The sequence below is a fragment of the Zeus faber genome (assembly GCF_960531495.2).
Source record: "Zeus faber genome assembly, chromosome: 22".
In the NCBI taxonomy this organism is placed as follows: Eukaryota; Metazoa; Chordata; class Actinopteri; order Zeiformes; family Zeidae; genus Zeus; species Zeus faber.
Window position 1 is genome coordinate 17,365,875 of NC_137209.1, and position 25,697 is coordinate 17,391,571.

Genomic DNA, 25,697 nt, shown 5'->3' on the forward strand with positions numbered 1-25,697 from the left:
AGATATTACAGAGGGCTAAATTATTCCAAAGCTCCACAATGCGGCTTTTTTCGCTCTACAGCTGCAAGACGTTTGACTTCCATCCGCCCAAACACACACACACACACACACACACACACACACACACACACACACACACACACACACACACACACACACACACACACACACACACACACACACACACACACACACACGCACACACGCGCGCCTGCACGCACCAATAATGTCGTGAAACCGGTCTGTTGCTACGGTAGCTTTCTCTCTCCCTCGCTGCTCCCGTCCCATACGCCCCTCGTTGAGCCAGGTAGGCCGGTCACCGGTCCGACGGCTGCTCGCGCTCCGCCGGGTCCGCCCCCTCCGCCGTCCGCCCGGTGTGTTCCGCCGTCTGTTCCGCCGGGCGCTGAATGTGACGTTGCAGCGCAGCGGGCGCGAGACAGCGTGGCCGCGCGCGCTGCGGCACGAGACGAGACAGAGGAGGAGGAGCGCGAGACACAACGCACGCGTTCATACATGGTGATGATGATGATGATGATAGTGGTGATGATGATAGTGGTGATGATGATGATAGTGGTGATGATGATAGTGGTGGTGATGATGATAGTGGTGATGGTGATGATGATAGTGGTGATGATGATAGTGGTGATGATGACAGTGGTGATGATGATGATGATGATAGTGGTGATGATGATAGTGGTGATGGTGATAGTGGTGAAAATGATAGCGGTGATGATGATGATGATAGTGGTGATGATGATAGTGGTAATGGTGATGATGATAGTGGTGATGATGATAGTGGTGATGGTGATGATAATAGTGGTGATGATGATAGTGGTGAAAATGATAGCGGTGATGATGATGATGATAGTGGTGATGATGATAGTGGTAATGGTGATGATAATAGTGGTGATGATGATAGTGGTGATGGTGATGATAATAGTGGTGATGATGATAGTGGTGATGGTGATGATGATAGTGGTGAAAATGATAGTGGTGATGATGATGACGGTGGTGATGATGATGATGATAGTGATGATGATGATAGTGGTCTTAATGGTGATGATGATGATAGTGATGATAGTGGTGATGATGATGATGAAAGTAGTGATGATGATGATGATGATAGTGGTGATGGTGGTGGTGATGATGATGATGCTAGTGATTATGGTGAGGATGATGATGATAGTGGTGATGATGATAGTGATGATGATGATGATAGTGGTCATGATGGTGATGATGATAGTGGTGATGGTGATGATGATGCAAGTGATTATGATGAGGATGATGATAATAGTGGTGATGATGATGCAAGTGATTATGGTGAGGATGATGATGATAGTGGTGATGATGATGATGATGATGATAGTGGTCATGATGGTGATGATAGTGGTGATGATGATGATAGGCGTGGTGATGATGATGATGATGATGATGATGAGGAACTCCTTTACATCTTTCCCTCTCTCTCTCTTTCTGTGTCGCTCTCTTCAATTAATTTTAGTGCAAAGGGTTTTTATTAGCGTGGGAAACGCACGTTTTTATTGACAAAGCAGGTGGAAAAATAATCATTTAAAACTGAGAAATTGTGAATGTAGCACAAGAAAATACAGAGAAGTAAAGTTAACCAAAAATAACAAACTGATTCAAAACTGTTAAAAAATGTAGAAGTAAAGCTCACCTAAGATAAAAATATAATGTTAACATTGATGATACATTTTATATATATATATATATATATATATATATATATATATAGCCTAAAATGTTGCAGTGACAAAATAAACGACTAAATTTTTTATATTGTAAAAAATATACATGTGGGTATATATAAAGACAGCCTCAAATAAAGTAGGAACAAGTAAGACATAGCAATCAATGAAATGATTCCATCTTCTCTCTCCTTTTAACTCTCTCTCTCTCTCTTTCCTTCTCTTTGTCTCTCTCTTCCTCTCCGCCAGCAGGTGAGCGGTGGACCAGAAACCTGTCGTTCATCTGCACTGTGTGTGTGTGTGTGTGGGTGTGTGGATGTGTGGATGTGGGTGTGGGGAGGAGGGGGGTGTGGGTCGTTCTCGCTGTTTCTCCCGGGTCCTAGCGCCGACCCGTTGCCGTGATACAGGCACATTAATCCCCAGGAGGAAATGTTATTGGTAAAGTGGACACTAAAGATGGCCGCTCACAGCTTGGCATTCTGTCAGCTATCACAAATTCAGCCTATAGTTCTTCATATATTTAGAATGACCAGGGTGGGAGTATATGACAATTGTTGTAGTGTAGTTTTTATTTATTTATTTTTAATATTGGTGCACTAAAGGTTATGTGGCTGCTCAACTGCTCCCAATCATTTACCATTTTGCCTTTCTAAAATATTCTTATATATTTATTAAAGCATGCTGCTTTATGTTGGTTTTTTTTTCTTCCTGTATGTATGTTTATTTATTTATAAAAGGAATTGCCTTCGTTTCCATTCATATATAGATTGTATTATTACTACAGAAACATACAGTGTGCTGTGAAATATGTTTTCGACACAGATCTCCCCTTTCGTTGGAACACTCCTGTTGATACTGCATTTGTTATCTCTGAGACCGCAATCTGAGATTTTTCTTGTTGGATGTGATTTTGTGTCCGTACTGGAGTTAGGAAGAGTGAGACTATCAAAACACTCATAATGGTGTGAAGCTCTTGTAAATGGTGTAATAGCAAAGGTAAACTATTTATCATATCGCTGGGACCCCCTGGAACCTCTTGACATGACATCACACAATACACAATGGTTAAATATGAGATTAATTTCAGCAGTGATTTTGGTAAAATCCAGTGGCGATTATGTTTATAAGCTCACATTCCATTGTTATGCATGAGTTAGTGATAGAAAGAAAAATTAACCATTTCTATTGAATCAGAAGGATTCATATATTATGTAAAAATCAATGTGACAGCACACTTTACATCGGCTTGAAGAATGAATAATTCGGCTAAAATACAAGCATATTCTATTACATTACATTACATTTTAGTCGTTTAGCAGATGCTTTTATCCAAAGCGACTTACAGTTGTTCAAACACCAACGGACGTAGCCATCAGGAGCAATTAGGGGTTAAGAGTCTTGCTCAAGGACACTACAGCATGCTAGCAGGAGGAGCCTGGGATGGAACCAGCAACCTTTAGATCACTAGACCACCAGCTCTACCGCCTGAGCTACCATCCCCAATGGTCCCAATGGTAACTATTACCAAAGTGTGTGTGTGTGTGTGTGTGTGTGTGTGTGTGTGTGTGTGTGTGTGTGTGTGTGTGTGTGTGTGTGTGTGTGTGTGTGTGTGTGTGTGTGTGTGTGTGTGTGTGTGTGTGTTTTTATTGATTTATTTTTGTAAAGGTAAGCCAATGTATAATACCCTGAATACACCAAAACATCAAACTTGAGAATCCTCCTCCACCTTTAAATGGCTTACCCTGAAGTGCCACACAGTCATCAGAATCATGAATCTCAATAACACGCCTTTGCTTGGTAATAGGTTTTAGACATAATATGTAGTGCTGAATGCTGAACATTTTGCGACGCCTTTTTCTCAACAGCTCAAGCCCCAAATCCCCTTATGACTCTTCCCCTGTTGTTTCTTTTGGTCAACTTTGGTTTGACCACCTCGACACTGCCCTCATGCCATCGCTGTGTAGATTGGCATGTACTCATGTACTCAATATACATGTGCTAAATATTTTTTATCATATGATTACTCATTAGGGTAAATTGTTATTTATTGTGAATAACTATTTGTACTGATCAGAAAATAGACCATATTGTAACGTTTAATGTACCCAGGGGCAATCAGCAGGTGATACTGGTGGGGTAGGTGGGTTACACACCCAGACGCAGCACGGCGGCGCTTTGAAGCCGAACCTCCACCACAGCGTACAGGGGCTCGGTGAACGTGGTGCGGTACGTGTAGAGGTGGATCTGTGAGCCGGGGGATACCCTGTAGAAGGACAGCGTTCCCGCAGGCCAATCCAGGTACACCGCGACGCGACGGGTCCGATTGCAGAGGGAAGACACGTGGACTTTCTCGCCGTCGTGGAGAACGTGGTAGCCCTCCTCCGAAATCACCAAGCCCCAGGACGTCTCGTTGCATCCCAGCCTGCTCTCCGCGGCGCTCCCTCCCTTCCCGCCGTCTCCTCTGGACGCCACCCCGACACTTAGCGGGCCGCACACCTCGGCCTCCCAGTAACAGCGGCCGGTCAGGGCCTCTAAAGACCGCACCTGCATCGGGCCGTCTGAGCGGTCCTGGTGAGGGGGACTCAGCCGCTCCTTATTCACCCAGGTCACCGTCCTGTTACCCTCGGAGAGAGAGAGGTTTGTGTGCAGAGTGTTTGGGTCCAGGCTGAGTTCGCAGGCATCTGTCAGAGGGGCAAGAGAAACGGACTGTTGTGAACATTTCATCTCAGCTTAGATTTAGAATCGAAATATTAACTATAACAAGGAGGTAGAGCTGGTCATCTAGTAATCTAAAGGTTGCTGGTTCGATCCCAGGCTCCTCCTGCTAGCATGCTGTAGTGTCCTTGAGCAAGACACTTAACCCCTCATTGCTCCTGATGGCAGCGTCCGTCGGTGTTTGAATAATTGTAAGTCGCTTTGGATAAAAGCGTCTTCTAAATGTAATGTAATGTAATAACACGATCGCACTTCTATCCATATGGAGTTTCACGAAATTCCTCAAAATTAATCCGTTTGTAACCACAGTACATATTTTAACCATTTATTACCGAAATAATCTAAAGAAATATAGGGGATTTTCTTGTGTTCTATACATAGGGACTTACATTTCTTTAAACCTGATCTCATCAGGAAACTGGAGCCTTCTTCATCACTGTGGAGGGAATGAGACAGGGAATCAAACTATCAATGGAAAAAGTCAAAATGAATTCCACTCCCAGCATTTCTGCGAGTGAGAGTGGAAATATGAATCAATATAATAGCTGTGTTATATAGGGTATTGTTTGAGTATAATACTGACTTGACTTTTTCAAGATGGAAGTCCGGATGATTGACTAGTTTGGTAAGCACGGCAGCCCCCGCGTCTCCAAGATGGTTGTAGCTCAGGTCCAGCTCCCTGAGGTGGGAGGGGTTGGAGGTGAGCGCCGAGGCCAGAAAATCACAGCCATCCTTCGTGATGAGACAGCCCGACAGCCTGCGTCGACACAACAGTTGTTCAACAGGTTAACTCATTGTAGTGTTTCCGGGTTAGCTGACAGACCAAACAGTTGGCCTGTCATTGAGACGTTTAGATAAAACAAAATGCCATTAAATAATTACATCGCTTGATAAATATTGTATACAATTAAACTTTCGATGTTTGGTTGTACGACGGCAGATCGTCGTGGCGGGCAGAGTTCTTTATTTTCCACTTCATTCCTTCATCACTTTATCATCATGGATACACTTTGTTTTGGGTGCGTTGACAATAGTATTCAGGGACATAGTTGTGGGTCACGGTTCTTTTTTTTTTGGTGAAGTTCTTGCATCGTTTGTAGTATACAGCCTACTTAACGGTACCTGAGAATCTCTAGTCTGCAATATGGACTCCTCAATCCAGAGCAGATCAATGACACTCCCAAATCTCCCAGGTCATTGTTGGTGAGGTCCAGCTCTCTCAGGGCGGAGTTGGGGAACTGGAGTGCCAAAGCAAGCTGCTCCACCCAGTCTGTTGTCAGTTGACAGTCAGCCAGCCTATGAAAACAGAGGGATAACAGTAGTGCAGTCATAAGTATGAAATGGGCCTCGCTAACATCCATGGTGAAAAGTTTGGACGGACAATAGATTTTTTTCGTAACTACAAACCATTTTCTAAATAATATTTGAGATCATTCAAAATACCTTTTGAATGGAAAAAGGAGTTTACAAATCCTTGAGAAACAATGTTTTGTTTTTTTTAGACATCTCATTGCATGAACAGAGGGACCAAAATAAATCATTTTTAAATGATTTTTGTGTAGCTCTTTTGATGATGTGCTCTCTGTGCAACTGTGATAAAGCCTTAAATTACTTGGCAGGGGCACATGAACCTTTCCGTGCCTCTTGCATGCAGATGTGTTTTTGACCTCGGCAACAAAACCAGCTGCAGCAAAACTCTAGTTAGTTAGTATAGTGGGGTACTAGAAAATAAATTGTCATTCATTTCATAGTATAGTTACTGTGAGGTTGTCACAAAATCTCAATCGTGTATGATCACTTGGGCGGCACGCATTTTCTTCTTACTGAAGACTGTTTGGACTATTTTCCAGCAAAGCAATAATGTATCTTCACATACTTACAGGGCCTTTTTACTGCACATCACAGCTGGTATCAGCCTCAGCCTACCCGGCGCTGAAGTGTTGTAACTCTTCAGGTCGAACACGTCCAAATCTTGTGCCGACACCTGCAGTATGTAGGCGAGTGCTGAGCAGTGAGCGGGTTTCAGCACCATGTCGGAGCGATCCCTCGAAGTCAAATATGCCTCAACCTCGTCTTTCAGTTTGTGGTCTCTCATCTCAACCATCGCCCAAAAGAGGTTAAGGCACCTTTCTGGCAACAGACTGTTTCTCTTGATGCTTTTAAGGTACGTCAGGATTTTCCTTGCCGGCTCCGATGTTTGCTCTGTGTTTCGAAACAGGCCGGACAAAATTGCCCTGTTGGACTCGACTGTAAGTCCCAGGAGGAATCGCAGGAAGAAGTCCATGTGTCCGTCTCTGCTCTCCGATACCTTGTCCACCGAGGCCTTCAGGAGGTCGAGCAAAGTGTGTTCTCGAAGAACAGTTGACTTTATATCAAGCCAAGAGGAGATGCCCTCTACATTCTTGCCCGTGAAACAATCGTATACATACAGAGCTCCAAAAAACTCCTGAACTGTAAGGTGCACAAAGCAGTAGACCCTTTTCTGGTAGAAGAATTCCTCTTCTATGGCGGCTGCGTTCAGGAACTCAGAGTAGATGGACCTTTCTGTCACATCAATGCCGCACGCTTCCAGATCGTCCTCGTAGAAGATGAGGTTGTTCCTCTCGAGGTGGAGGAATGCGAGCTTCCCCAGTTTCAGAAGAGGCTCCCTGTGCGTCTTCAGGAGCGTCTCTAGGCCTGGTTTCCAATTCCTGCTGCTGCGCTTGGTCTGGACGACCACAAAGTGTGCCATCATCTCGGTCAGAGTCTGAGGGGTTTCAACCGTCTTGTCACATCTGAAAGCCTCCTTGAAGAGTTGGGCTGAAATCCAACAGAAGATTGGAATGTGACACATGATGTTGAGGCTCGGTGAGGACTGGATGTGCAATATGATTTTGTCCGCAAGACCTGCATCATCTCCGATTTGTCTCCGGATGTACTCCTCCTTCTGCGGGCCGGTGAAGCCTTGTATTTCCGTCACCATGTCGACCCAGTGTGGCGGGATCTGACTGGCCGCTGCTGGTCGAGAGGTTATCCAGACAAGAGCAGAGGGAAGCAGGTTGCCCTGGATGAGGTTTGTCAGCAGCACTTCCACACATGAAACCTCTTCGATGGAGGTCACAGTGTCGCTGTTGTGGAACTCTAGCGAAAGTCTGCTTTCATCCAGACCATCCAGGACTATCAGAATCCTGCCGTGGAGGTCACAAACCTCCAGGCGGTGTAGGGTGGAGTGGAAATCGGCGAGGAGCCCGCGCAGACTGTTCTTCTTCTGAATCAAATTCAACTTTCGGAAATCCAGGACAAAGACAAAGTCGAGGTCCTTGTTGGCTTTCCCTTCGGCCCAGTCGAGGACGAACTTCTGCACGGAGAAGGACTTCCCGATGCCCGCGATACCCGTGGTCAGGAGGGTTCTGAGCGGTGCCTCTTGGCCCGGCGAAGGTTTAAAGATGTCTCGAATTGTCACCGATATGTCATATGAGTTGGATCTTTTGAGTTTTCGCTCTATTTGCCTGACCTCGTGTTCCGCATACACAGCTGTGGGGTTGGGCGTGGTGACGTAGACCTCTGTGAAGATGTGATTGAGGTTATTGCGTCTCTCAAAGATGCCTTCGAAGGTGTAGGCAAACTTGAACCTCATTTCGATTTTATGTTCCTTTTTCGCTTCAGACTTTTTGTCACCTGAAAGAATTGGAACAATCTGTTATGACTCAATAACAAAATATGTTAAAATGATTTGCAGTGTTTTCATTACCTCAACTGTAGCAGGGTATTGAGAAAGAGACATAAAAATAAATAGTATAAAATTGTTCTGTCGCTCATCAGGGGAACCGTCGAAAGGGGAACGATTATTTTCTAGAGGGAAGCGTTGCATTTTAAAGGTCTCCTCAAAGATGGAGAAAATGCAGATTCCTTATCGGATATAAATGTATCTTTTTTATTATTATTATCATCGGCTGAGAGAAGATGAACTCAGAGGAGCTTTGAGAGCGTATTACTGTAAACTCATTCTCAAATGAGTGCTACTTCCTACTATTACATTAGACGTTAGACGAACCTAGTGGGATCAACTGTATTTCAAGATTTTAACTTCTGCACAAAGAAACAGCAGAGTATCCAACATAATTTTACTCAGAAACTCAATATAATGCAATACGCTTTCCGAAAAACAAACATCTCAACACCCAATAAGTGAATTCTAAAAGAAACACTCACCCTGCCCACTACCCGAGGCCTTGCTGATGCCGGCAGAGGCAGAAGTCACCGATGTCATCCGAAGCCTCCTTAACGCTCTTGGAAGAATGTACTCCACAAAATCTTGTTGTCTGTTTGAACATTTTTTTTTAAAATAACAATAATAATAATAAGAAGAAGTAGAAGAATAAAGAAAAAAGAGCCAATTTGGACGAATAATCAATCTTATCTTCGATACATGTTTTCCTTCTTATCATGCCCACATAAAATAGATATAAGGGATGGAACATTGGAGGGAATCACATCGAAACATAATATTCTTAACGAGCCTGAAAACCAGACGATCACAACCATTTATTAAATATGGGGCGGGTTTGGTACGATGGCAATACAGAGGAGAGCCGCTGGAGGACCTTACCAAGATGGCTGCCGCTGACGTGAAATGGTCTGTTAGATCTGCTCACGCGCCAGCATTAAACAAAGTGGACGTTTTATTTTCTATAAACGACTGCACTTAAAGCTTTTGTTGATAAGTACTTCCAACAAGATTTGGTAAAAGTTTAATTTGCCAACTGGCCCCGCTGGTCGCCATTTTTTCCGACACTCAGTGCTACGCCACACATTTCATTATGCTGATTGGTTGTAGGTCTGCCCAATGCTCTGATTGGTTGTAGGTCTGCCCAATGCTCTGATTGGTTGTAGGTCTGCCCAATGCTCTGATTGGTTGTAGGTCTGCCCAATGCTCTGATTGGTTGTAGGTCTGCCCAATGCTCTGATTGGTTGTAGGTCTACCCAATGCTCTGATTGGTTGTAGGTCTGCCCAATGCTCTGATTGGTTGTAGGTCTACCCAATGCTCTGATTGGTTGTAGGTCTGCCCAATGCTCTGATTGGTTGTAGGTCTGCCCAATGCTCTGATTGGTTGTAGGTCTACATTTCCGTCTGCGCAAATTGGTAACGCCCCTTGGAAATCAAAAATGAAAAGAGAGATTCCAGACTAATACGCATTTGCAAATTGGTCTGGTGATGTCAGTCTTGTACTTACCATTTGCATATTGTTCAATTAATGTAATAAACGCTTACAGTCTCCTGTTTAAAATCACAACCAAGACACCCACTAGTTTCTATATAGTTCTAAGTTTCTAAATAAGCATCCCTGCTTATTTAATAAAACAAAAGATTTTCTGACCGATAGCCGACCCTTGTTAACCAATCATTAACCGTTAACCGACAATATTACTTGACTTGATGACTGCCCTTCCCAGTGACGAGCGGAGCAACTGAAAAGTTCAGTTTCTCCGGGAGCCCTTGAACACAGCATGGAAGACAGTCGATGATGATTACTAAACAATGACTATTGTGCTTGTACTTCATATCCTCCTGTAACTTTTACCAGCAAAAAAATTATACAAACATATATTCTTTTATTTTATTCTATTATTTGCGGTGATGACGGTAATGAGCCCTAGCTGCAGGTGTCGCCGTCATGAGTTGTATTTAATAGATTGTATAGACTATTTTTTTAGCTTTTATTTAACTGATAGTATTGATCGGTCAAAATCCTTATTGTCGGTTAACGGTAAAACAGTTAATTATTAACATCCCTAGTCGCCATGTGTCGCTATTGACCGTTGATATTGATTGCACCTTTTAAGGACAGAAATATTTCCAAAATGCCTTCAAGTATGGAACCACTATGTGTGTAGTATTGTTGGCACAGGTCTTATGGCTTCACATCTCAGTAACCAATATTTCCTTCCTGGATACTTAATGCATCTGGCACCAAACTGACACCAATCCTAGCTTTTGGGTGGTTCACTGCAGTAACCGATTGGTCACTGTCTAAATCTGTCACTTTTCAGAGAACAGCCACTAGATGCTGAAGAATCTCAACTTCTCCTCTGCAACCGGATATGAGAGACATGACACAATATATTTAAACTCAGTTATTTAATAAAAAAGAGATGGAGAGAAAATCCTCAAATAAATATCAAAATGGCTTTTTCACTGAAGCAAAGCAGTTCGCTTGAACTTGTGCATTACGTGTGGCATTGCTATACTTCACACGCCTTCTATAAAGGTTACAATGACTGTCCCTCCATAGAATATAAATAGCAGATCTAAAAAAAATCTATTGGACAATGAATGATGAATTTGTTCAGTTATGAGACCCAAGTTTTCAACTGAATGCCAAACAAGGACAACTGTTTATGATTGCTTTAAAGCAATCACTATGTAACTATTTTTTTATTTATTTTTTTAAACCCAAGGGGGTTGATTCACCCTCTGACTCGCGCGGGCCAATCTGCCAGGCCGAGGACATCTGGTACCGACACCGGTAGCAGGGGGCCGACGCCCGTGCCCTTTCTCCCCATGGCTCAGGGGGAGCCGTGGACCGAGTGCTCGCTGCGGCGGCGAGGTCCGTGCAAGGGCCGCTGTAACTGAGGTGAACATTATATTTGCGTTTGTAACATAATGTAACAAAAGACGGACCGTGTCTTAGGACAGTGGATTAAAAGTGCAATTGACTTCCATTCGGTTTTCCAGTGCAGCATCTCGTGGCTATTATCCGAGCTGGAGGTCAAAAACAGTTCAACACTGACGTCAAAAACAGCAAAACAGCAAAAAAACACCAAAACTGGTTTTAATCTGCCTATTAGGGATTCACTCTCGTCGTTGTCCTGTTGTCTTTTCAAACCAGACAGCTTAACGACGAAAATGTTACCAACATTATTTATTTATTGAATATTTAACCAGATAATTCACGCTGAGATTTAAAATCTCGTTTGCAAGAGAGTTCTGGCCAAGAGGGCAGCAACAAGATGAAAAGACAAAAAGGACCAAACTCAGATACACAGAAACCTCCAGTTAGAGCCAAAAATAAAAGGAGCCATATATTCATAGCTAAACCTCATGTAGTCATCTGGGTAAGTTAAAGTTAAGTGCAAAGACACATGACCAAAAATTGACCATAAGAAACAAAGTCGGTCAGTTCCAAGTTTCAGGAAATAAAGAGCAGATCTAAAAGACAATATAGTGATGAGTTGGTCAAGATGTGGCTCAACCACAGCTCCTCTGATTGCTACTTTAAGCATCTCGCTGTACAGCTGACACAGATCCTACCTTTTCTTTGGTTCACCAGAGAAATTGATCGGCGTTAGAAGAGATGGGTCACTTTTCATAGAGAGGCCACTTGAGGCTGAAGAATCCAAACTCCTCTTCCGCAACCTAAAATGAGAAATTTTGATCAGTTTTTATTTGCATTATGAGACACAAGCCAACGTGACTGAAGAATGCGGTCTTCTCTTCCGAAGCCTAAAATTAGATATTTCACACATGATCTATTTCAATTCGGTCATTTACTAAGAAAGAGAGGGAGACTGAAATAAATTCTAAAATCAATCTCAAAATAGGTTGTGTAGCAGATGAAGGGGGGGGGGGGGGGGGAAGGGCAGCAGCAGGCGTGTGATGGTGGGTTGGACCGTCCCGTTGCGCTAACAGGGGATGGAGTGTCAAACCTATTGAAAAACAGGTTGAGCTTGTTTGCGCGTTCCGGGGTCTCTCTTGCTGGGCTTGGCGGACTGTAGCCGGCCGGTTTCTTCATCCCATTCCACGTCTCCCTGGCGTTGTTATGCTGCAGCTTGTCCTCCGGGTCCCCAGTCCGGGACCTGGAGGTGCTCCTCAGCGTCCACAGACCACACCCTGACAGCCCTGGTGGTGGCGGACGGCAGGTTTAGGATCTCGTTCCCCTGGGTCCGGCAGGTCACATATTGGGTGAGGGTCGTCAGGGTTTTGCGGAGGGGGACCCGGTTGAAGTCTCCGTTGATCACCATGAATGAATCTTCCGGTGGCAGAGTGAGATGGCATCGCTAGTGCACAGCGCCACTGCAGAGGGAGGGATGCAAACAACGGTGTGTGAGAACTCACATGGTGAAAAGTAAGGTCTTAAACCATCTGAAACGAGCGCATACGCCCAAAGACCTCCATCCTCTTACCGCTCTGCTCCTCCCGGCCCGCACGGAGCAGTGTCAGCTTGGATGCGTGCTATCTCGACTGAGCTGTCCGGCAGGTTCCCGTTCGGCCGTGTCTCCGCGAAACAAAGCCAGCCGCGCTCCCAGTATTCACGCCCACCCACACGGAGCGCTGGTCCATCTCGTTCGCTAGAGATCTCCTGTTGCCCGTGACGACTGATGGAATCCCAGCTTTGAACCTCCCGCTCCTCGTCGTCACACCCGCTCCCTTTCCCCGCGGCGCGTCCAGAGCCCCGGTGGCAGGCGGACCGGTAGGGGATGAGCTTGGGCGCGGGGCCCGGGCAGCGCCTCCCGTTTACAGGTGACGACAGCCTGGCCATTGTTGTAATCCGTAAATAGCAATTTCATTCAAAGTAAGTTAAAACAATACGGAAAACTCGGAAAGAAAGCCGAGAAAATCCACACCAAACATAGCTATTGAGACCCTCCAGTATGGTGGGGGGAAAAAAATGTGTTGACTTTGTATTTTAATGGAGAAGTTTCTTCTTTTTGTTTGACTTCCATTCGGTCTGAGGTTTTCCAGTGCAGTATCTCGTGGCTATTATCCGAGCTGCAGTTCAAAAACAGTTCAACACTGACATCAAAAACAGCAAAAAAAAAACACCAAAACTGGTTTTAATCTGCCTATTCGGGGATTCACTCTCGTCGTTGTCCTGTTGTTCAAAATTTTTTATTTTGTTATTTATTTATTGAACATTTAACCGGATAAGTCTCGCTGAGATTTAAAATCTCTTTTGCAAGAGAGTTCTGGCCAAGAAGGCAGCATAAAACAAGATGAAAACACAAAAAGGTGGCTAAGTTAAAGTTAAGTGCAAAGACACTGAACAAGACTAGTCCTTTAGGATTGATAGAAATTGACCATAAGAAACAAAGTCGGTCAGTATCAAGTCGTACTGTACGGGGGAGTTACTATTATTATATTTATATAGAGAATATTTTCTGCATCAGATTGTACATGTGTGAGGGACTGGGCCGCCAGACACAGAGGTCTCAGCTAGATTCGGGCAAAAATGACGGTTTTTATTGACCAGGAATAACAAACAACTGAGGATGCGTCAACAGTGATCACGAAAATGGGTTGAACATGAAGCCGGTTAAAACGTAACAGACACCCAGAAATACACGACACACTTCTGTTCCATCTGCATCTATAACCGACACCAACCCTACCTCATGGGTGGCCCGCGACCGAAATTGATCGGCGATTGACGAGATCTGTCACTTTTCAGGGAGAGGTGACTCGGGGCTGAAAGGTCCAAACTAAGAAGTAGAGAGAGAGAGAGAATTAGGTAGGGGACGAGCTTGGGCACGGGGCCTGGGCAGCGCCTCCCGTTTACAGGTGACCACAGCCTGGCCATCATTGTAATCCGTAAATAGCAATTTCATTCAAAGTAAGTTAAAACAATACGGAAAACTCGGAAAGAAAGCCGAGAAAATCCACACCAAACATAGCTATTGAGACCCTCCAGTATGGTGGGGGGAAAAAAATGTGTTGACTTTGTATTTTAATGGAGAAGTTTCTTCTTTTTGTTTGACTTCCATTCGGTCTGAGGTTTTCCAGTGCAGTATCTCGTGGCTATTATCCGAGCTGCAGTTCAAAAACAGTTCAACACTGACATCAAAAACAGCAAAAAAAAAACACCAAAACTGGTTTTAATCTGCCTATTCGGGGATTCACTCTCGTCGTTGTCCTGTTGTTCAAAATTTTTTATTTTGTTATTTATTTATTGAACATTTAACCGGATAAGTCTCGCTGAGATTTAAAATCTCTTTTGCAAGAGAGTTCTGGCCAAGAAGGCAGCATAAAACAAGATGAAAACACAAAAAGGTGGCTAAGTTAAAGTTAAGTGCAAAGACACTGAACAAGACTAGTCCTTTAGGATTGATAGAAATTGACCATAAGAAACAAAGTCGGTCAGTATCAAGTCGTACTGTACGGGGGAGTTACTATTATTATATTTATATAGAGAATATTTTCTGCATCAGATTGTACATGTGTGAGGGACTGGGCCGCCAGACACAGAGGTCTCAGCTAGATTCGGGCAAAAATGACGGTTTTTATTGACCAGGAATAACAAACAACTGAGAATGCGTCAACAGTGATCACGAAAATGGGTTGAACATGAAGCCGGTTAAAACGTAACAGACACCCAGAAATACACGACACACTTCTGTTCCATCTGCATCTATAACCGACACCAACCCTACCTCATGGGTGGCCCGCGACCGAAATTGATCGGCGATTGACGAGATCTGTCACTTTTCAGGGAGAGGTGACTCGGGGCTGAAAGGTCCAAACTAAGAAGTAGAGAGAGAGAGAGAATTAGGTAGGGGACGAGCTTGGGCGCGGGGCCTGGGCAGCGCCTCCTGTTTACAGGTGACCACAGCCTGGCCATCATTGTAATCCGTAAATAGCAATTTCATTCAAAGTGAGTTAAAACAATACGGAAAACTTGGAAAGAAAGCCAAGAAAATCCACACCAAACATCGCTATTGAGACCCTCCAGTATGGTGGGGGGAAAAAAATGTGTTGACTTTGTATTTTAATGGAGAAGTTTCTTCTTTTTGCTTTGACTTCCATTCGGTCTGAGGTTTTCCAGTGCAGTATCTCGTGGCTATTATCCGAGCTGCAGTTCAAAAACAGTTCAACACTGACATCAAAAACAGCAAAAAAAAAACACCAAAACTGGTTTTAATCTGCCTATTCGGGGATTCACTCTCGTCGTTGTCCTGTTGTTCCAAATTTTTTATTTTGTTATTTATTTATTGAACATTTAACCGGATAAGTCTCGCTGAGATTTAAAATCTCTTTTGCAAGAGAGTTCTGGCCAAGAAGGCAGCATAAAACAAGATGAAAACACAAAAAGGTGGCTAAGTTAAAGTTAAGTGCAAAGACACTGAACAAGACTAGTCCTTTAGGATTGATAGAAATTGACCATAAGAAACAAAGTCGGTCAGTATCAAGTCGTACTGTCGGGGGAGTTACTATTATTATATTTTTATAGAGAATATTTTCTGCATCAGATTGTACATGTGTGAGGGACAGGGCCGCCAGACACAGAGGTCTCAGCTAGATTCGGGCAAAAATGACGGTTTTTATTGACCAGGAATAATAAACAACTGAGGATGCGTCAACAGTGATCACAAAAATGGGTTGAACATGAAGCCGGTTAAAACGTAACAGACACCCAGAAATACACGACACACTTCTGTTCCATCTGCATCTATAACCGACACCAACCCTACCTCATGGGTGGCCCGCGACCGAAATTGATCGGCGATTGACGAGATCTGTCACTTTTCAGGGAGAGGTGACTCGGGGCTGAAGGGTCCAAACTAAGAAGTAGAGAGAGAGAGAGAATTAGGTAGGGGACGAGCTTGGGCGCGGGTCCCGGGCAGCGCCTCCTGTTTACAGGTGACGACAGCCTGGCCATCGCTGTAATCCGTAAATAGCAATTTCATTCAAAGTGAGTTAAAACAATACGGAAAACTCGGAAAGAAAGCCGAGAAAATCCACACCAAACATAGCTATTGAGACCCTCCAGTATGGTGGGGGGGAAAAAATGTGTTGACTTTGTATTTTAATGGACAAGTTTCTTCTTTTTGCTTTGACTTCCATTCGGTCTGAGGTTTTCCAGTGCAGCATCTCGTGGCTATTATCCGAGCTGCAGTTCAAAAACAGTTCAACACTGACATCAAAAACAGCAAAAAAAAAACCACCAAAACTGGTTTTAATCTGCCTATTCGGGGATTCACTCTCGTCGTTGTCCTGTTGTTCAAAATTTTTTATTTTGCTATTTATTTATTGAACATTTAACTAGATAAGTCTCGCTGAGATTTAAAATCTCTTTTGCAAGAGAGTTCTGGCCGAGAAGGCAGCATAAAACAAGATGAAAACACAAAAAGGTGGCCAAGTTAAAGTTAAGTGCAAAGACACTGAACAAGACTAGTCCTTTAGGATTGATAGAAATTGACCATAAGAAACAAAGTCGGTCAGTATCAAGTCGTACTGTCGGGGGAGTTACTATTATTATATTTTTATAGAGAATATTTTCTGCATCAGATTGTACATGTGTGAGGGACAGGGCCGCCAGACACAGAGGTCTCAGCTAGATTCGGGCAAAAATGACGGTTTTTATTGACCAGGAATAATAAACAACTGAGGATGCGTCAACAGTGATCACAAAAATGGGTTGAACATGAAGCCGGTTAAAACGTAACAGACACCCAGAAATACACGACACACTTCTGTTCCATCTGCATCTATAACCGACACCAACCCTACCTCATGGGTGGCCCGCGACAGAAATTGATCGGCGATTGACGAGATCTGTCACTTTTCAGGGAGAGGTGACTCGGGGCTGAAGGGTCCAAACTAAGAAGTAGAGAGAGAGAGAGAATTAGGTAGGGGACGAGCTTGGGCGCGGGTCCCGGGCAGCGCCTCCTGTTTACAGGTGACGACAGCCTGGCCATCGCTGTAATCCGTAAATAGCAATTTCATTCAAAGTGAGTTAAAACAATACGGAAAACTCGGAAAGAAAGCCGAGAAAATCCACACCAAACATAGCTATTGAGACCCTCCAGTATGGTGGGGGGGAAAAAATGTGTTGACTTTGTATTTTAATGGACAAGTTTCTTCTTTTTGCTTTGACTTCCATTCGGTCTGAGGTTTTCCAGTGCAGCATCTCGTGGCTATTATCCGAGCTGCAGTTCAAAAACAGTTCAACACTGACATCAAAAACAGCAAAAAAAAAAACACCAAAACTGGTTTTAATCTGCCTATTCGGGGATTCACTCTCGTCGTTGTCCTGTTGTTCAAAATTTTTTATTTTGCTATTTATTTATTGAACATTTAACTAGATAAGTCTCGCTGAGATTTAAAATCTCTTTTGCAAGAGAGTTCTGGCCGAGAAGGCAGCATAAAACAAGATGAAAACACAAAAAGGTGGCCAAGTTAAAGTTAAGTGCAAAGACACTGAACAAGACTAGTCCTTTAGGATTGATAGAAATTGACCATAAGAAACAAAGTCGGTCAGTATCAAGTCGTACTGTCGGGGGAGTTACTATTATATTTTTATAGAGAATATTTTTCTTATTTTTCCTTTTTTTATTGACCAGGAATAACAAACAACTGAGGATGCGTCAACAGTAATCACGAAAATGGGTTGAACATGAAGCCGGTTAAAACGTAACACACACCCAGAAATACACGACACACTTCTGTTCCATCTGCATCTATAACCGACACCAATCAGCCAACGTTTTAAATGGAACCACAAACCAGCGCAGTCACCTGGCTTTTGGCACAAAGCTGTGTTGACTCGCGGACACACAGCCAGGTGCTGAAGACTCCGCCCTCCCACCTGCCGAGGGCGCCGCATCACCAGACAGCTCACTCATCGCTCCAGATTATATTCTGCAATGGACAGGAGCAAATAATTTCTACCACTTCAATTTATGGAAGAGTCTCTTTCCACTACCAAAAATAACATAGTTTATAATTATTTCATGTGACCGGCCTCAATTATCATCCTACACGACAAATTTCACAATTGTAATGAAAGTGGATTTATGAAATTGAAATTAAACTATCTAATGAAAAAAAAAAAATTACAAAGAACATTAAAACTTTTCAAATTGGAAAAAAAAAAATGGAAAAAATGCGGCAGATGACTTGTCATTGTGACTGAATTTAAAGTGAAATTAAAAAATAAACAGCCAAGACTTGTGTGCACATGTGTACATGTGCAAATACTGTAAGAGGGACATCTTAGGTGACAGCCGTTCCTTCTACTTCTCTCAGAAAACAAAGCAGAATCGCCTCATACTGTAGTCCTGTTTGAAATAGCTCTTTTATGATCTTTTTAATTGTTTTATATTTTAAATAATAATAATATAATAAATAATGGTTTGCTTGTAAGCTATTCAATTAAACCTCTGGTAAGAGGATTATATGCCTATTCAAACAGAAATGTAAGTTTCCCATGAACCTAAGCGAAACCAACCCGGCAGCACTGTTCTATGATTCTGAAAGTCCGAAAGTCATTTTATATATAATAACGGTACGAACAAAGGACCCGGTAATAAAGGCCAGGGCCAAACAAGGACTGCTAATCCTTATCAAGATTCAACATTCAAGAGGTTATACAGCCGGCGATTACGCACAATAAGCTCTAAAAATACTTAAACGTGCGTAACCGACACGAGGTGTGTGCGTGCGTGCGTGCGTGCGTGCGCGTGTGTGTGTGAGAGAATAAAAACAAAAGAATGAATAGCTCTGTCAACATAAAATATGAAACCTACCTCAGATGCCGTCAGAAGTGAGAGTGCGAAGCTCGGCCGTTTCTCTTTTACTGTTTTTTATTATTTTTATTTATTTTTATTTTTTTTATGAGAAAGGTCTCTTATCGATAAAATAGGGAACACGTCGTTTTACATTTCTCCACTAAGGGCAATTCTTTATTATCAGGGACGGATGTCAGGTCGAGTGACCTCTGGCATTAAATTTGAAAAGAGGTTTGAAATGTTTCGACATGATGACGTCATCGCTACAATCCTGCACTAGCCACAAGGGGTTGCGCGTGCGTGCGGCCTTTAAAAAAAAAAAAAAAAAAAAAAACGCAGCTATCTTTTGTCGCCCAAGTCCCAAGACATGCTTGTGAAAAAATATTAGTTACCATTATCAAGACGGGATTTATTTTTCAGAGTTTTATTGTATTGCGGAATAAAACAAAACAAAAAAAAAAACAAGCTGCGCAGTGTTTTTTGGGGGTTAGGCTCTGCAGGGGGGTAGCGTCCAGAGGGCGCGAGAACAAACCCAAAACAGAACAAAAAAAAACACGCAAAAACACAGCGATCCACGCGGGAAAAAGTGCGACCCACGACGGTCGAACACCCGAATCGACTGCGACGGGAATGTGTGAACTCACACATATACACACAAATTAAGTGATCTATAATATAAGTTCACTGAACTGTGTGTGCGCGTGTGTGTGCGCGCGCGCGCCCTTGTAAACAACCGCAGCTTTCCTTTGTCGCCCGAAGTCCCAAGACAAGCTTGAAAAATATATTACTATTATTATTATTATTACTATTATCAAGACAGGACTTATTTTTCAGAGTTTTAGTGGATTGCGAAATCAAAAAACAAAAAACAAGCTGCGTAATCAAAAACAACGAGCTGCGCCTTGTTTTTGGGGATCGGCGCAGCAGGAAGTAAAGTCCAAAAGGTGCAAAAAGAAAAACAAACCCAAAAAACAGCGATCCAGGGAGGAAAAAAAAGTGCGACCCGCAACGGACAAACCCCCGTCGACTGCGACGGGAATGTTTGAACTCACCCACGGTGAATGTTGTGGTTTTCCGCGCACCAGTCGCCCGTCCGTGTTTGGAGACGAGTCACAGCAGAAAATGTGCACTTTCACTTTCACTTTTACGAAAGGAAAAAATTGAATTGAATTTGAATTTTTTTTTTGGATGTATATATATGTATGTATGTATGTGTGTATATATATATATATATATATATATATATATATATATATATGTGTGTGTGTGTGTGTGTGTGTGTGTGTGTGTGTGTGTGTGTGTGTGTGTGTGTGTGTGAATATATATATATATGTGTGTGTGTGTGTGTGTATACTGTATGTACTGTGGAAGAAATTATTTTGCCATGATCAGTGAGGTTAATCTGCCCGCTACAAGAAAGCAAAAACTGAGAATTTTCAAGATTATTTATTCTGCAGAATAAAGAGAACGGTTCAGTACTGCTCCAAGTCTGTGTCCCTCAACTGTCTCCCTGGATGTTAGATCAAACAGTGAACTCACAGGAACTTGTGAATGACCTGGCAGACGCGGATTACAATCCCTTACAATGCACCTCCAGGCTCCCGTGTGGCTATTCTTCATCTCCTTACAGGGCCAAATGTGATCTGGTTCTTTCATGTTAAAATTGACATTGTAGAGAGAAAGAACATTTCTCTTTACATAAAGTTGGGGGGTCAATGTTTTTAAAAAAACTCCCCCTGTGGAGGTAGAGGCCTTTGTCCTCATTCAATATAAATGATCGTAAGCATTTTTCTCTCACAGTATGTATGTATATATATTTATATACAGCACATGGTCATCTCAATACAGTGGTACCTTGACTTACGACTGTAATTGGTTCTATAAGAACGGTCGTATGTTAAAACAGTCGTATGTCGAAGCAATTTTTCCCATATAAATTATGAAATCATGAAGGGTGAAAATAAACAAAATACACAGCACATACACAGAAAATATGAAAAAAATATCAATAAGCCACGAGCTACGTGCACACAAGATGTAGGTCGCCTGCTGACTGACTGCTGACTGATTGCTGACTGACTACTGACTGGCTGCTGACTGGCTGCTGACTGGCCGCTGACTGGCTGCTGACTGGCCGCTGACTGGCCGCCTACGCGCCAACTGCAAATTTCCACGGTCGTATCTTGGAGCAGTCGGTCGCAAGTCGATACAAATTTTTGCGACTATCGCCACTCGTATCTTGGATTAGTCGTAGATGCAGTCGTAAGTCGAAGTACCACTGTATATATATATTTATATATATACATATATATGTGTGTGTGTGTGTGTGTGTGTGTGTGTGTGTGTGCGTGTATGTATGTATGTGTGTATATATATATATATATATATATGTGTGTGTGTGTGTGTGTGTGTGTGTGTGTGTGTGTGTGCGTGTGTGTGTATGTATGTGTATATATATATATATATATATATAGATGTGTGTGTGTGTGTATTCAAGATTCAATAGACACAAGCTGTGCGTGTGTCCTCATTTGCTCTCGGTTTCCTGTTTGCTGCATTTTGGGGAAGTAGACCAACTGCAACTGAAAATCACTTTGTAACCGCTGTTTTCCCCGAGAAGGACACATCGTATCCCCAGTTGGGATTGTATGTAAATTATTTTTGGTGAACTTTATACTTCCTCGTTATCAGCATGCAGAAGTTACTGAAAACAAAACACATTGGTTTCTATGGAACCCTAAAAGGGCCAGAATGACAAATAAATGAATAAAATGATAAACAAATAAATGTGGAAATATAAAGAGGAATAAAAAATAAATGGAAAATATTGAAAAAGATTGATATATATCTGGAAATTAATATATAAATATAAATTGGTGTGAATCAGAATTTATTACTACTTTATATTTCCCCATTTTTTGTGTTCATTTTTAGATTTCACATGATTTGGTCATTTATTAAACAATATATTTCTTAATCTATTTCCATTTATTTATTTTTAATTGATTGATTCATTATCCATATCCATTTCTTTATTTATGTTCATATATATTTTTGCATGTATTTATTCATTTATTTCTGTATATATTTCTCTTGTTTATTTGTCATGGAATGGCATGGAAGTATATTATGAATGGTAGGAACTTGGGCAGGTTCCCAGTTCCAAGCAGCATTGTCCTGTTTCCACCAAGTGCAATGGCTCATGGCATAATACATTAAGGGCTGAGGAAGTGAACTCAGACCAGCTGGACGGCGTCCCCCGGGACGTTCCTCTGGACCTGAATTTAAGTAATGTCCTCAATACAGCAGGGTTTGCCTACAGTGATAAATTCTGATTCACTCTAATTAATTTTTCTCTATTATTTTCCAGATTTATCAATCTTTTTCTGCATATATCCTCCAATTGTTTTTTTGTCCCTCTTTTTATTTTCATGTTTATTTATTCTTTCATTCATTTATTTATCATTGTGGCACTTTCAGGATTCCGTACAATGCTGCTTTTCAAGATAACAGTGTTAAATATTCAGAGGATTCTGAAACAGGGTGTCCCGAAGCAACTTGTACACACACACACCTGATCTATCAGTCACGTTTGACGTAAACGTTACTCATACAAATAAAATGCTTATCTCACAATCTACCAAATCCCACACCATCATGAGTGAGGATAGTAAGTAAAAAATATATTTTGCGAAAAGTCTTTTGATTTTCAGATAATCACTAATAACACAAATAAATTATATACACTCCTCACAAAAAGTTAGGGATATTTGACTTTCGGGTGAAATTTATAGAAAATGTAAAAAGTTCACGCTACAGTGATATTATATCATGAAAGTAGAGCATTTAAGTAGACGCATGCAATGGTGATTTCCTCATCTCAAACAATTTATTGAAACAAAAGCCAACAACAGTGGTGGGTATACCACAACAAAAAATGTCAATGTCTCAATAACTTGTCATGTGCCCTTGAGCATCAATTACAGCTTGACAAGGACGTTTCATGCTGTTCACAAGTCGACTTATTGTCTGTTGAGGCCTGGCACCCCACTCTTCTTGAAGGGCGGCCCTCAGGTCATTGAGGTTCTGGGGTACAGAGTTACGAGCCTCTACACGGCGACTCAGCTGATCCCATAGGTTTTCTATGGGATTCAGGTCTGGAGAAAGTGCAGGCCACTCCATTTGAGGTACCCCAGTCTCCAGCAGCCGTTCCCTAATGATGCCACCTCGATGAGCTGGAGCATTGTCATCCATGAAGATGAAATGAGGCCTGTGTTGTTCATGCAGTGGCACAATGACTGGATGAATGATGTTATTCAGGTAGTATGGGCTTGTCACTGTACCATTCACAAAGTGTAGGGCAGTTCTGTATTGACTAGACACACCTGCCCACACTGTAACACCACCACCACCAAAGGCTCGTTTGGTGACAACAGTGGCTGATGCATATCGCTCTCCTTGACGTCTCCAACATCGTTGGCGGCCATCGTTTCTGCTCAACGTGAATCGACTTTCATTAGAGAACAGCACTGAGGCCACTGGTCCCTCGTCCAGCGTAAATGCTCCCTGGCCCGTGCAAGACGATGATGCCTGTGCCTGGTGGTGTGGTCAGGTAGCCTTGCAGGTCGTCTAGGACGCAGACCACGCTCATGTCAACAGTTTTGAATGGTCTGACGTGACACTTGGGGGCCTCTCACCTCCCTTAAATGCGCCTGGAGTTGAGTGGCATTCATCATCCGGTTCCGCAGGGCACTGTTCACAATGAAGCGCTCATCAGTGTGGGATGTGGCCAAAGGACGTCCACTTCTATGCCTTTCTGTGACTCTTCCAGTCTCTGTATCTCTGTTGCAACCTGCTGATGACACTCTGTGACACTCTAAGATCAGTGGCCACTTCCCTCTGAGAACATCCTGTTTGAAGCCTCGCAATGGCGAGGTACTGTTGATCAATTGTTAGGTGTCGTCTTGGTCTCATGATGTCAAAATGTGAACAGCATGATGAAGAGGACTGTTTAAATTCCAATTCTAATTGAACCAGGAAATGTATTGGTCGATTCATGGATCAAACACCTGTTGTGAATTTTGCTGTTCAGCTCCTTGTTACAGAACAGCAAGTTGTGCAAAAAGTACTGAAACATTGAACAGTTGGACATGTGCATTCAAAAGTTTAGAGAAGGTCAAATTAAGTTCACCTGTAAAGATTATAGTGCATTTTAGGTTCATCCTGAAATTTCACCTAAAAACGGAATATCCCTAACTTTTTGTGAGGAGTATATATATATATATATATATATATATATATATATATATATATATATATACACACGGTGGTACCTTGACTTACAACTGTAATTGGTTCTATAAGAACGGTCGTAAGTTAAAACAGTCGTATGTCGAAGCAATTTTTCCCATATAAATTATGAAATCATGAAGGGTGAAAATAAACAAAATACACAGCACAAACACAGAAAATATGAAAAATATATCGATAAGCCACGAGCTACGTGCACACACCATGTAGGTCGCCTGCTGACTGGCTGCTGACTGGCTGCTGACTGGCCAGCGACACGCCAATTGCAAATTTCCACGGTCGTATCTTGGAGCAGTCAGTCGCAAGTCGATACAAATTTTCGTGACTATCGCCACTCGTATCTTGGATTAGTCGTAAGTAGATGCAGTCGTAAATCGAGGTACCACTATATATATACATATATATATATATATATATATATATATATATATATTTATTTTTATTTATTTTTTTTTTTTTCCAGGAAGTCCCATTAAGATAAAAAAAAATCTCTTTTACAAGAGAGGCCTGAGACATACAATATATAGATTTTATAATTTATTTATTTAACTTTTCTAAAAAAAATATATGTATATAAAATAAATAATTATCGAGAAATATTTTTGGCTGCCACAACGCCCAGCTTTGTTGATTCTTCCAGAATATGCGTGAACTGTGTCGGAAGGAAATGTTTGGGAATCAAACTGGTCTCCCAGGCTTCGAGCACGTTCTTGTTGATATGCGCTGCGGTTACAGTCGCCGCGGGATGGTGCAGATCCGAGGCCGCCACATTTATAACAAATGATAAATATCCCCGATCACTACTCGTGTCAACACTGTTCAATCCAGTTTGCTATGAGAATGTTGATTGAAAACGCCTCCATTCCAACGCAGGTTTCACCCAATCGCCGACTTACCTTCTGTCTTCCTTTGTCCTCGACAGGAAACCGTCCCGCATCACTGCTCCGGCGGTTGCCATGGCAACTGCACAACATCCCGGGGCGGCCTTCCGTGGAGGGGTGGGCGCTACAGCGGTGACCACGGTAACCGGACAAGCCCCAGCAGCTATCTTGAAGCTGTTAAACGGCTGTCCGCCGTGGTCGACTCCCAGGTAGCCATGTTGCCATTAAAGGTAACCATGGAAACCGTTGGAGACCGCGTGGCTCAAAGGACGCCTGGGCGTCGAGATTGGAACCCATCACATTCATGTCACGGAACGGAGCTCTTGGTACAGTCGATTAAAGCTCAGCTGTTTAAGCGGCTGCAGGGGGAACATTTATTGAAATACAGTTGACAACAATGATATCTTTTATATATATCTTTTATAGCTACGAAAATAACTTGTCCCTCCCTCCATCATTGTTTAGTCGGCTTCGTAACGCAGATCGTCGATAAAGTTGAAGTGCCACGTTTTGTTTTGAAAGGCTCGTCCGGAGCAGCAAGGGAGGGAGGAATGGAGGGAAGGATGTGATGCATCCGAGGCTCCTTCCTCCTCCCGCC

At 42.6% G+C, this 25,697-nt stretch overlaps 1 protein-coding gene across 2 annotated transcripts; it reads right to left on the minus strand.

Annotated features, from left to right (window-relative positions):
- Positions 1-1,574: 1,574 nt before the first annotated feature.
- Positions 1,575-20,018, minus strand: LOC307246815 (protein NLRC3-like). Of its 2 annotated transcripts, none has more exons than XM_080022839.1 (13): positions 19,961-20,018; positions 17,917-18,039; positions 16,909-16,998; positions 15,870-15,959; positions 14,832-14,921; positions 13,794-13,883; positions 11,716-11,820; positions 8,616-8,725; positions 6,305-8,081; positions 5,547-5,720; positions 5,008-5,181; positions 4,814-4,860; positions 1,575-4,390 (listed from the first exon to the last, which is right to left on the minus strand). In XM_080022839.1, exons 2-13 carry the CDS (start codon positions 18,021-18,023, stop codon positions 3,855-3,857), a joined length of 3,390 nt encoding a protein of 1,129 aa, XP_079878965.1. In that variant the 5' UTR covers positions 18,024-18,039; positions 19,961-20,018; the 3' UTR covers positions 1,575-3,854. The 2 variants fall into 2 exon arrangements, with proteins under 2 accessions (XP_079878965.1, XP_079878966.1); XM_080022840.1 differs by lacking the exon at positions 19,961-20,018 and adding an exon at positions 18,927-18,975.
- Positions 20,019-25,697: the final 5,679 nt, after the last annotated feature.

Coding starts and splice junctions, on each gene's coding strand:
- LOC307246815 (XM_080022839.1), bottom strand. CDS start 18,023: ATGAGTGAGCTGTCTGGTGATGCGGCGCCCTCGGCAGGTGGGAGGGCG. Junction 14,922..15,869: donor GGTCGCGGGCCACCCATGAG/GTAGGGTTGGTG, acceptor TCTACTTCTTAG/TTTGGACCTTTCAGCCCCGA. Junction 5,182..5,546: donor TGCAGACTAGAGATTCTCAG/GTACCGTTAAGT, acceptor GTGTCGACGCAG/GCTGTCGGGCTGTCTCATCA.